General features: G+C 44.9%; 1 protein-coding gene across 1 annotated transcript in view; it reads left to right on the top strand.

Annotated features, from left to right (window-relative positions):
- RUNX1 (RUNX family transcription factor 1) overlaps positions 1-9,695 on the top strand; it is a 243,461-nt gene extending 233,766 nt beyond the window's left edge. The window contains exons 8-9 of the mRNA XM_065876105.1: positions 3,733-3,894; positions 9,220-9,695. Coding sequence (XP_065732177.1) covers positions 3,733-3,894; positions 9,220-9,695 — 638 coding nt within the window. The remainder of the gene's footprint in view (positions 1-3,732; positions 3,895-9,219) is intronic.
- The last annotated feature ends 2,960 nt before the right edge of the window (positions 9,696-12,655 follow it).

Genomic DNA, 12,655 nt, shown 5'->3' with positions numbered 1-12,655 from the left:
TGTCTGTTCCTCTCAGAGGTATAACATAGCATGTAATAAATACCACTAGGGTTCTTATCTCTAACTTGGGAACGGCTGTTTGCCAAGTCCCGTTTAGGGAGGTAATCCAGCTGTTCACGTGGATACAGCCCCCACTAGCCACAACTCCAGAAGGCAAGGACTATAATCCACTCACTACTGAGTTCCCAAAACAGTGGCCCTAATAAAGCAAAAAGTTCATTGGCAACATGAATGAATGAGGAAGTAAATAACTTCATGAGCCTAAGAGTGAATGAATGAAGTAACTCAGCATGATGATTAATGCAACAGGAAAAAGGCTTTCCAAGCATCATACAGTCCTGGGATCTTCACTAAGTTCCAATGGGACAGGGACCATATTGGTCTTACTCATAAATTAGCACATGCCTGGCACGTAGTAAGTTTCAATAAACTTGTTCTTTTCGGTGGATTGACCTATCAGAGGCATTCCCTTCAAGAACAAGCAGCCCTCCTCTGAAGAATGACGGACAGTGGTTCTCTTCCTCAGCCTATGACTTTCTTCTTGATAACCCCCATCTTATCCCTGTCCTACTTCCTCTTCCCAGAATACACGTATTTACTATTGCAAGCACCATTCTTCACCTCCAACACCCACCTGATTCTTCCCTAACTCTGTTTAACATAACGAGTTAAGCAGAGAAGTACTGTTTGGGACCTATTTGAATTAGGATCCTGCACTGTCACCACTGAAAGGGGCTCAGAGATCATCTCCTTTCAGAAATGAGAATAAGAAAGGGTAAGCAAGTAACCCACACATACAGGCCAGAGGCCACGTCTCCTGCCTCTCAGTCCAGGGCTCGTGTGGCCCACAGCACTGTCACTTCCATACCTGCCTTCGTATGTTCACGTTGGCCCCATCGTGGCAAGCACGGTAACTCAATAGTAAACTCAGCAAACCATATTATTGGCCCTTCGTGTTTTGTTTCGTTTTGTTTTTGTTTTAATGAATAATCCATGTAATAGAAGAAAACACGCGAAACTCCGACATGAGAAGCTCGCCATCACCACCTTCTGGCCCACTGCTGCCAATGAAGCCAAACACAGTTCACTGTGGTCACAGATATGAAAAATGATCAGGGGTCACTGGGTTTTTAGTGCTGTCCACCAACTAGCACTGAAAGGCTGAGTTGTGGTGTGAAGTAAGAAGATGTTGAATTTGAAACCCTGTGTTTAAAAAAAAATCATAGAACCTGGACTTTAATCATAAAGATCATTTTACCAAATCATATTTTTAAAAGGCTGTGAAACATCATGCAACATTTGCATGGTTTAATTATGAGTTTAGAAAAGCCTAGCACAACTTTTTCACTACAGTAAAACATGACAGAGCATGAATCATGGCATAATACTTTATGCTTACTGTAGTTTTAGACATGGGGTTAGGGGTGCTGGGCTGTCTACACAACAACGCATGAATTACTGTACCGCAATTCACACCCAAAGGGCTTTATGACAATTATAAAACCTCTTCTGTTTGCTTTTTAAATGATTAACATATTTGAATACTATATATATTCACTTTGTAAATACGTGTATCCAGGACATGTGCATGTCTTACGGAAAATGTCTGAGTATATAATTTTATTTTCACTTGGAGCAAAATACTTGTAGCAGTATGGGAATGTTAAACAATCTGCTATTGCTATTTGCTTTCAGTTGCTGGAAACACTGTTAGCTGTAAGATTATGCAGGATCTCTGACAGTAGTTGAACACTTATTTTCCACTGAGTCTGGAATGGACCGGCTCTTTATTCCTTGCCATCCCCTCAATTCTCTAAAATTCAGAAGAAAATGAAGACCTTTCTTTAATAGTAGATTTCAAAGATTCTAAGTTAAAATATTTCCCCAGGTTCTTCAAAATTCAAAATTAAGAAGTCAGTTATTTTAAAGAAAAGAAAGTAGATCAGTATGAGGGAAACCGGGTAGAGGCTCTCGGGAGAAGAGTAAGAAGGCAGACCTGGCTCTCCATTTACTTGATTCTGTTCTCCACGGTGACAGCTTCAAAGGCATAATAGACAAGGGACACTTTAACTGGAAGTGCAAAGCCCCAGAGGGAGGAGGTGTGGACAATGTATAACGTGTAGGAATAACTCATTTCTTTATGTCACGACACACAGAAAACTGACACCTGTTGTTTTCCTAAGGAACTTTGCTGCTCTTTCTGTATTTACTCCCAGCATCATGAACCCCTGGCTATGAAGACCCTTTGGAGTTAGTGTAGTTTGCTGTCACCTTTGTCTACAAAGAAGGTGGAATACAAAGAGAAAATTAACGTTTAATTCTAAGACAGAATGTAAAGCTATCTTATGGTGAGACAGTGGTTGATTTTTACATTTTCTTACACATTTTGCCTAAGAATAGAAGGTGTTGGGTTTTTTTCTCCTCCTCTGCAAACACTATGATGCTTTTGAAAACTAAGACTGCTATGAATGCTGGAGTCAAATTTACAAAACGCTTTTTACCTAAATCTTCTGAAGTCATATCTTTGTCTCTTCTCTCGCCCAGGCCTCTTTATTTTTTTTGTTAACATCTTCATTGGAGTATAATTGCTTTACAATGGTGTGTTAGTTCCTGCTTTATAACAAAGTGAATCAGCTATACATATACATATATCCCCATATCCCCTCCCTCTTGTGTCTCCCTCCCACCCTCCCTATCCCACCGCTCTAGGTGGTCACAAAGCACCGAGCTGATCTCCCTGTGCTATGTGGCTGCTTCCCACTAGCTATTTTACATTGGGTAGTGTATATATGTCCATGCCACTCTCTCACTTCGTCCCAGCTTACCATTCCCCCTCGCCGTGTCCTCAAGTCCATTCTCTACGTCTGCATCTTTATTCCTGCCCCTAGGTTCTTCATAACCTTTTTTTTTTTTTTTTTTTAGATTCCATACATATATGTGTTAGCATACGGTATTTGTTTTTCTCTTTCTGACTTACTTCTCTCTGTATGACAGACTCTAGGTCCATCCACCTCACTACAAACCAGGCCTCTTTTAATGGCAATCTGTAAAATACTTGCTCAACATTCTGCCCCTTAAAAGTTGCAAACTTGAGGTCTTGAGAAAAAGTGGAAGACATCTCTGTTAGTCTGGGCTGACAGAGGCAGCTCTGCACTGCCGGGTTTGTGAACTAGTCATCAGGCCTTGTTGCCAGTTTCCTAGCCAGACTTTCTTTTCAGTTATCCTTGGGAGAGAGTTCACCTGAACAGAAAACGTTTAAAAGCCACAGAATATTTCTGCCAAAGGTACAAAACAAAGACCCAAACCCTTGCATTCTTTTGCGCTTACTGAGTACAGAGAGACGGGTGATCGCCTGATAATGATAACCACGATTACTAGTAAAGCTGGGCAGCCAATACGTGCGGTCAACGGTCCGAATGTTAACACTTCTACCTGGAAAGCATAAATCAGCCTCTCTCACCAGTAGTGTGATTAAAGAAAACCTTTGGAAGGAACAGTTAGCGGAGGAAAATCTTCAAGAGTCAAACATAAATTATATTTCAGTATCATTTTGGGGGGAAATCATCAGACAAAAGCAAATACTGGGACTTAAGGAGGCTTATTAAACACTGGTAAACAGGCCACAAACATGTATTAGATTTAAACAAAGGTAGCTGTTTTTTTATTAAAAGATTTTATTTTTCTAAATCCTGACCCACTCTACATGTAAGTGACCTCCCTGATTCTCTGCAGATACAAGGCAGATCCAGCCGTCCCCACCATGGTCCTACGAGCAGTCCTACCAGTACCTGGGACCCATTGCCTCTCCTTCTGTCCACCCAGCAACACCCATCTCACCTGGACGGGCCAGCGGCATGACAACCCTCTCTGCAGAGCTTTCCAGTCGACTCTCAAGTAAGCTGCTTGAAAATACACTCTTTGAAGTCCAGCTGCAGTGGAAGGTTCTGGAGACCAGAAGGGATGCACGAACGGGGTGGCAGTCATTTTTGATTGGATACAGTACTGTTTAAAGACAAGGCTGTCTATCTCTAAGTCCCCCGCCCACGCGCCGATTTTCCTTGACACTCAGAGGCAGAGATTACGTACAGATGTGAAGGGAGAAGTGGCTTGGAAAAAGTGGATTCCTTGGGCGTTTGGGGGTGCTCACACTCGGCAGGCACGGGTGGCAGCTGAAGGGTCAGTGACAGAAAAGGCCAAAGTAGTCAGCTTCTGGGCCTCAGATGGGACTGATCCATCTTGCAGTGGCGAGCTTTCACAGGCCACGTGAACAGCACACTGGGGCACACATGGAGTGGGACGCACATCTACCCCAACGGGACACTCCCAACTAAGAGCCGCTTATATCAGGTTTGAGGAACAGACTGGAAAGCTCAGGTGTCATGGCTGGCATAACTGTCGTTAATACGTGCTCATTAAACCTAGTCATTTAACCTATGAGACCTTTGGGCTTGGCACTCACCTTTGCTTGTGGGCAGGGAAATCAGAGTTACAGAGAAAAATTCCTTTGTTGAAAGCAAAAAGAAGCGACTCCCTGTTTGGGGCTTTGAAATTGGAGCTGGACCAGACTGTGAAAACACTTCAGAGGACTTCAGCAGTAGGAAGCCTGAGAACACACTTCTGTGGAAGGGCGGCTGTTTTTGCTTTTCAGCTCCTGGAATCAGATTATAGCAGATTAGGGGCAGGCAGAAGGGCAAAGGCATTGCATCTGCCATTTTACGTGTGGTGTAATGTTGTGTTTTGTGGACGATTGTGATTATTTGAGATTTCCCCAAATGCTTCAGCTTCTTCTCAGAGCTTCACAGAATCCCTCTCAGCTTCTCAACAGCAGCAGTGCTGACACCTGGGGCCAGGTGATTGTTCACTGTGGCGGGGCAGTCCTGTGCACTGCAGGGCCTTCATCAGTGTCTCTGGCCTCCAGATGCCAGCAGCACCCCCGGTCATGGCAACCAAAAATCACCAGACGTTGCCAAATGTCCTGAGGGCCACACTGCCCCACAGTTCAGAACTGTCTTCTTGGGCGAGGTAGTGGAATAGGAAAGCCAACTTCGTTGCCCAGTTTCCACATTATTTTCAGCCACTGTTGCCAAGAATTTCATGGCACCTGCCGGGCTAAGGAGTCAAGGGACTAGTGTAGGAATTATGACGTCCATTCAGCTTGTTGTTGTTGTAGAAGCTCTGTCCCCTCAGTACTGGTCTGCTTCCAAAGGCACTTGTCATCTTTCATTGTTTCTTCTTCTTGTTGGCACTGCTCTGCCCACTGGCTGTGGTCTACATCTGAAGCAATTACTGTTTTTCTTGGAAATGTCCGTGCTGTGGGTCTGTCCCTTGGAATTTATTTCATAAGTCTTTTGACTTGGTCAGCACCCAAGATCATCGGCACCTTAGAGTCCAAGAACCCTAGGGGCCAGCTGTTCTGGCTGGCCAGTTCAGATGGAAGGGAGACTTCTTTTTTTATAGGAATGAGTAACACGTGCCCTCCCCAATCTCGTCTCACAGTTACACTTCTGAATAGCCTGGACTTCAGTTAGCCAAGGAGCAATGGAAGGGCATTTTATGGCATGAGGGTATGAAGGAGATAAAAACTGCATCCCATTTCAGCACCCAAGCGTGACCCTGCGCCGTCTTGGAGGGTGGACCCAGGGGAATGCCAGAGGAGCTTTCACCGGTGGCAGAGCATAGCATGGGAGACTGCTCTCCACCTTGGCAGGTCTCCCTCTGAGAAATCGAGCCTGGAGCCCAGGCCTGAAAAGTACTGTCATCTACCTGTGGGCAGGAGGGGTCTGGGATACTTAAAAGAAAAGTGGCTGCTTTGAGAGCCTGCTTTCCTTGAATCCCGCCCCCCAGCTCAGCTCTGTGCTCTGCCCCTCTCCCCACCCCCAGCGCCACCTGGGCTTCCTTTGGCCGGAGAGACCTGTGCTCTGTGTCTGTCTCTTACCTTTGCAGACAGACTCCACACCTTGTCTGAAAAGAGTTGTCATCTGGAGGTTTTCTTTTCTTTTTTTTAAATAATGGTTAGCTGCCAACCTGGGCGACAGACAGCATGCATTAATCTGAGTCATGCGAGATCCTTTTAAGGCAGCCATTATCTGCTCAGGCTGTTTAATCCTTTGGGGGCAGTGGGAGGGGCCCAGAGCAGGGCTGCTTTCATCCACAACAAGCTGCAGAATGAAGACTTGAGCTGTCATGACAAATATTTAGCTCCATCGGTGGGGCAACATTTCCAACTAAAATACCTGTGCCGCCTAATCCCCAGATTTCCTACTGTTTAAAAGCTCCCTGTGAATATCAGGGGTCCCCACCTCTGCCCACACTGCTACCCAATAAGGAGGCACCAGCCCAGCCAAAAGGACAAATGAGCTAAGGCCGGGTGGGTGAACTGTGCGTCACTGGTGGGGCGTGCTTGGTAGAGGGTGTCAGACCGGACATAAAAATGAAAACAAATATTTTAATAGGTCACTTGAATCTGAGCCCACCTAGTGGGCCGAAGTTGTTTTGTTATCACAATGTGTGTGTAAAGGACAATTTGGCCAAACGGATGGTCTTCTGTAGTGTGACACTGGTACTATGTGGCCAGAAAAAGAATCACAGGCAACATCTAAGATCTTCCAGACATTCTGCCCACAAGTGAAAGAACTATTTTCTCCTGACAGCTGAGACCATAACATCATTCCATTACTTATGTCCGTGACAAATCACGGGCTCACTTGGGATTCCAGTAACTTGCTGTCATCACCAGGTTACCACACAGCAGTTGGAACAGACTGGCAGAGCATGTCCAGACACAGTCATGAAACAGGGTGACCTTTCATTCATTTTCCAGTGGATTCACCTTTTTGTCTCACGGCAAACGAAGCAAGAGGAATAATGGGTGGAGTCATTTATTTGTGTCCAGAGTATTACATCAGATGACAACAAATGGACTGTATTGCCTAATGCTTCTCCCTGGACTATAGAAATCTCACTGGAAAAATGGAGTAAAGCTTCCTGTTAACTCTCAAGTATGTCACAGCTCTCTGTGTGAACACAAACAAGTGACACAGGGCTTGCTCACAGAAGGCCCCAGCGGGCAGGGACAAACCCTGTGGAATGAGGTGCGGCCTGGCTTCAGGACGAGCTAGAGAGTGTCCGTGGAAGGGCTGCCCTAGAACCACAGTCAGTTTGCAACTTTTTCCCTGCCCACACGTCTGACTCGCTTTGAAAAGGTTAACAGGAGTGTTTATTTCAAAGTCAGACTCCTGGCTTCCTCATCAGTGGAGAGATTTGCTGTGGACTTCTGTTGTTTCTATAATTACCTCTCTGATGAAGAGTATATCCCCTCATCAGAGGCACCCCAAATTTACAGGAGTTCACTTGGAGCGACGGAAGGGGAGGGGGAGGGGAAGAGAGAAAGAGAAAGAGAGAGCACAGGAACGAGAACACTAGCTCTCCCTGCTGGAATAACAGGCTTGAAATATGAGGAAGCTGATCAACAGCCGATGCTGTCCAAAAACAGATTAACCCACCCGATGGCTTTCCTTTCACAGCAAGCCTTTGGCTCAGTCAGGTTTCTCTGTGGGCCTGAACACAAAAGGACACAGGCCACATGCCATCTTGAGCTTGGAGTTATTTCGTATGTTGATTTGAGAACTAATAAATTTTAAAACATTCAGTTCTTGCCTCTGCTCTGTTTTGTTGCTGTCTTTTGGGTTTGCTGACGTAAAGACTACGGTCCTGGCCTGGTCATTTAACACATAATTCTGAGGAACAGAAACTACCCCAGGACACCATCCTACATGCACAGTGGCGGTTCTCAGTGGCGGCGGGGGACTTCTGCCCCCCTCACCCCTACCCCCAGGACATTTGAAAGGTCGGGAGACATTGTTGGCTGTCACAATGGGGGGAGTGGGGCTCATTACTGACATCTGCTGGGCAGAGGCCAAGGATGCTGCCAAACATCCATCCCAGACCCACATCACCCCAACAAAGCTGGCCCCAAATGTCAGTAACGCCACTGTTGGGAAACTCTGATCCACAGGACACAGGAAACCCATCCTAGCACCCAAACCCACGAGTGGTTCCCAAGGGCAGCCTGTGGTTAAGGAAAACGCAAAAAGATGCCACAAAGGATAGCCAAAGCCAGTCTGCGAAATGGTAAATGCATCATCCTAACCAAATGAGATTTATAGACAAAGCTTTGCCATTTCTGGTAGAATTTCAACATGTACAAAAACGGAGCAGATAAGTCAAGGTCCTGCAGCCACTCACTCCTCTTAACGAACCGGTGATGCATCTTAGAGAAAAGCACGTGAAACCGACGCTGTACTGTTTCTAAAACTGTGGAACTAGTCTGAAGGTAGATATGGGAGAGAAAGAGTGATGTGACGGTTCACGGACGCCCACTCCCAGTCACTACTATGGCGTGCATCAGCTTCAACCACAGGAAACGGCCAATTTTTAACTATTCCGGGCCTACCGAAACAGCAGTTTTAAACGTATTATAACGTATTAAAATGTTATTACCTATTAATATTGTTATGACAATACCGTATTACGTATATATATTCCATTAATATTAATCTATTAACGCATCCATTATATTAGCAGTTCTAGTGTTACACTGTTTTGTTATACATTGTTATATTAATATCACCGATTAAATGTACATTACTAGTGATATATTAATATATTGATTATATAGAGAGGTGGCAAACTTTTCTGCAAAGGGCCAGATTCTAAATATTTTAGACTTTCTGAGCCCTACAGTCTGGCCCTCCAGTCTCTGCCAGGACCACTCAACTCTGCAGCGGTGATTTAAAAGCAGCCACAGATACTACATAAAAGAATGAGTCAGGCTCCTTCCAATAGTACTTCATGTATCAACACTGAAATTTAAATTCCGTATCATTTTCATGTCAGGACATCATCTTTTGATTTTTTTTTTTTTCAACCATTTAGAAAAGTGAAACTCATTGTTAGCCTGTGGGCTTACAAAAATTGGTAGCTGGTGGATCTGGCAGGTGGGTTTGCCAACCCCAGAGTTACAGAAATATGGTTATATTAAGCAAGTATGATATCATATACCGTATTACGTTGCATGAGATCGTATATTACCATCATCATCGTTATCAGCCGTCTGGGCAGCAGCGTTCTGGGTAATCCTCCCGCGAGCGGGCCGGCGGGGGAAGGGGCGTGGCCTCCTTGAACCCCTGTCTCACGATATTTTTCTCTCCCTCCCTGCAGCCGCGCCCGACCTAACAGCCTTCGGCGACCCTCGCCAGTTTTCCGCGCTGCCCTCCATCTCCGATCCCCGCATGCACTACCCCGGCGCCTTCACCTACTCCCCGACACCCGTCACGTCGGGCATCGGCATCGGCATGTCGGCCATGAGCTCGGCCACGCGCTACCACACGTACCTGCCGCCGCCCTACCCTGGCTCGTCGCAGGCGCAGGGCGGCCCGTTCCAGGCCAGCTCGCCGTCCTACCACCTGTACTACGGCGCGTCAGCCGGCTCCTACCAGTTCTCCATGGTGGGCGGTGAGCGGTCGCCGCCGCGCATTCTGCCGCCCTGCACCAACGCCTCCACAGGCTCAGCGCTGCTCAACCCCAGCCTCCCGAACCAGAACGACGTGGTGGAGGCCGAGGGCAGCCACAGCAACTCCCCAACCAACATGGCGCCCGCCGCGCGCCTCGAGGAGGCCGTGTGGCGACCCTACTGAGGCCGCGCACGCGCTCTCTGTGCGGCCGGGCGTCGTCCCGGAAGCGCCTCCTTCGGGCTCCGGCCTCGTGTGCTCGGGAAACCCGCGTGGGCCCGGCTGCCGGCCCTGGGGAGCGCGCCGCTGCCAACTGCCATGGTGATGTCGCTCCGGGCAGGGCCTCGGGGCCACCTGTGCTTCTCAAGTCCGTGCAGTTCGCAATTGCCATTGGCCCATCTCAGATTTTTCTAACCTGATGCAACTTGAGGGTGTCCGCTTCATCACCCCGTGGACACGCTGTAAGGCAAACAGAAAGATTCCCAGAGGGAAACTGTGAATGCTTCTGATTTAGTAATGCTGTGAATAAAAGAAAGATTTTATACCCTTGACTTCACTTTTTAACCAAGTTGTTTATTCCAAAGAGTATGGAATTCGGGTTTTTCGGGGCTTTTTTTGGGGGGGGTGGGGAGATGCAACTCATTCTGTTTGGCATCTAATTCATATTTTTAATTTTCTTTTGCAGCACCTTATAAATTGCAAAATGCGTATTTGCATTTGGGGTGGTTTTTATTTTTATATATACATAAATTTGAGCTTGCTTCTTTCTTGCTTTGACGAATGAAAGAAATATGATTCCTTTTTCTGTAAGTTTTATTTAACTTTTTTTTTGGACTTTTTTTGTAGTTGTTTTTTGAGAAACGGCTACAGCTTTGGGTCATTTTCAACTACTGTATTCCCACAAGGAATCCCTAGATATTTATGTATCTTGATGTTTAGACACTTACTTAATGTGTTGATACTTTTTTTATTATTTAAATGTACTTATATTAAGAAGAAAAATATCAAGTACTACAGTTTTCGTTTTTGATAGTAGCCAAAGTTAATTGTATCACATTAAGAAAGTTGGAATAAAAGGATGGGTAATGTGATCACTTGGTTATCCAAATATTGTTTACATTAAACTCCCTTTAATGTTAATCAAACGAGTTGGTAGCTAATGCAGCAATGTTTTTAGTAGGTTTTTTAGATACTGAGGGTCACTCCAAAGATCTAAAGTATGGAATTTTCTGCCAAGCTCAACAAAGGGTCTCATATCTGAGTCCCTCCCTTCAAACGGAGAAGGTCAAATCTGCTTCCAGAGGGTTCACGCAGATGCCATGATTGCACCTCTGGAGAGGATTTATTTTCTGCCTAGGGGTTTTCTCACTCCATGGCCTCTTGTTAATGTCAGACATGCTTTGTAACAGAATGAATCTGAAGTAAGCTGTGTGGAGGAGCGGTATCCACATGGAAACCGAGTGGATGAATTCAGGGGTTCCTTAACTGCTAGATTCTGGAGATCAAGAGAGGAGATCATCTGAATCTAGAGTTCAGATTTTCTTAGCTCCAAGAAAATATTCCTCTTTGATGCAGTACCTGTTCATTGATGCAGAACGAAACTTGTGGCTGTCCCCCAAGGCTGGGAGTGGAAGGGACTAGACCGGATGCCTTTGACAGCTGAAGGTCTCCAGCTCAGTTTTCATAGGGTGGGCCCAGAAGCAGGCCTGAACAAGCCAAATCCCCTCCGTGTGCCTCAGTGGAGTCATGTGGGAGAGCATCGTCCCACCTGTGCAGGACCCCGTCCCATGCTGCTCACTGACCACCCATCTTTGTGGTGTTCTCACTAGGCTGAGACCCTACCCTGTAGGGTGTGTGCACTTTTACCCGTGCATCAGCATGACAGGAAAGATTCATGTCACTGCTGCCCATGGCTACAATCCAAACATACCCAACGTCACTGTAAATTTTATGGCACTATTTTTATTGGAGGATTTGGTCAGAATGCAGTTGTTGTACAACTCATAAATACTAACTGCTGATTTTGACATATGTGTGCTCAAAAATGATCTGGTTGTTATTTAATGTACCTCTTAAATTAGTTGAAATGATTTCAGGTCAACTCTGAAGAGTATTTGAAAGCAGGACTTCAGAACAGTGTTCGATTTTTATTTTATAAATTTAAGGATTCAAATTAGAAAGATCTTTGGCTGCAGGCAGCAAAACAGCTGGTCTTATTTAAAACAACTTGTTTTTGAGTTTTCTTATATATATATATATTATTTGTTATACACAGATGCAGAAGCACTTTGGTAAGAGTAAAGCAGTTTGTGTTGTCAGGTCGTTCTTATCTAGAAAAGAGCTAAAGCAGATCTTGGAGAAACTCAGAATATATTTATTTTCATTTTAGGCATCATTCTCCCTCCATGACACATTTTCATGTTTTATTCTATGTTACATTTTTACAGCAAAATGACCCTTAAATGTCAGTAAATTTAAAACTTTTTATTTCTGAAAAGGACCATTAGCCCATTTGCCCCAAATTCAACTTTCTTTTCATGATCAGCCTTCTTTTCATGATCAACGTTCTTTTCAGCACGTTGCCTTATCTGACCTGACAAAATGTTGGTTAAAAAAAAATGAAGGAAAAAAATGCATACTTTTCAGTTCAGTTCTGGTACCTGAAGATATTCCAACTCAAAATCAGCCCAATGCCCTACAAGGGAACTCAGATAATCTCTCACATTGAATCTTTACTCTCAAAGCCATGTGTGCAGAGAGCTTGTCACTTTGTCGTGGACCCACAGGTTTGGCCATTCAGAGTTTCACAGACCCTTACCAGCATGTATAGTATTTAATCTTTCCAGAAAAAAAAAAAAAAAAGTCAAACCTTAGTTGTTTTGGAGATAGGTCTCATACTTGATGCATTTTTCCCCTGAGGAATTCCATTCTATTGCCTTCAGGTTAAATTAAGGTGGTCCTTTTATCAAGTAGATCCTTAAGCCAATTAAGTAATAACTGGATGTATCTGGGAGCACTGGTCCAGGAGAAGAAAGATTAAATAGCCATCTTTACTGCTCGTTCATGCCCTTATTTATAATTTCAACATAGACATATTTCAGTTATTTTTGTTTTTCTCACTATCTAAAAATACTTCTATTTTTCTC

This window comes from Phocoena phocoena, chromosome 4 (assembly GCF_963924675.1).
Source record: "Phocoena phocoena chromosome 4, mPhoPho1.1, whole genome shotgun sequence".
NCBI classification, from domain to species: domain Eukaryota; kingdom Metazoa; phylum Chordata; class Mammalia; order Artiodactyla; family Phocoenidae; genus Phocoena; species Phocoena phocoena.
This window is presented reverse-complemented; position numbering and strand designations above follow the sequence as displayed.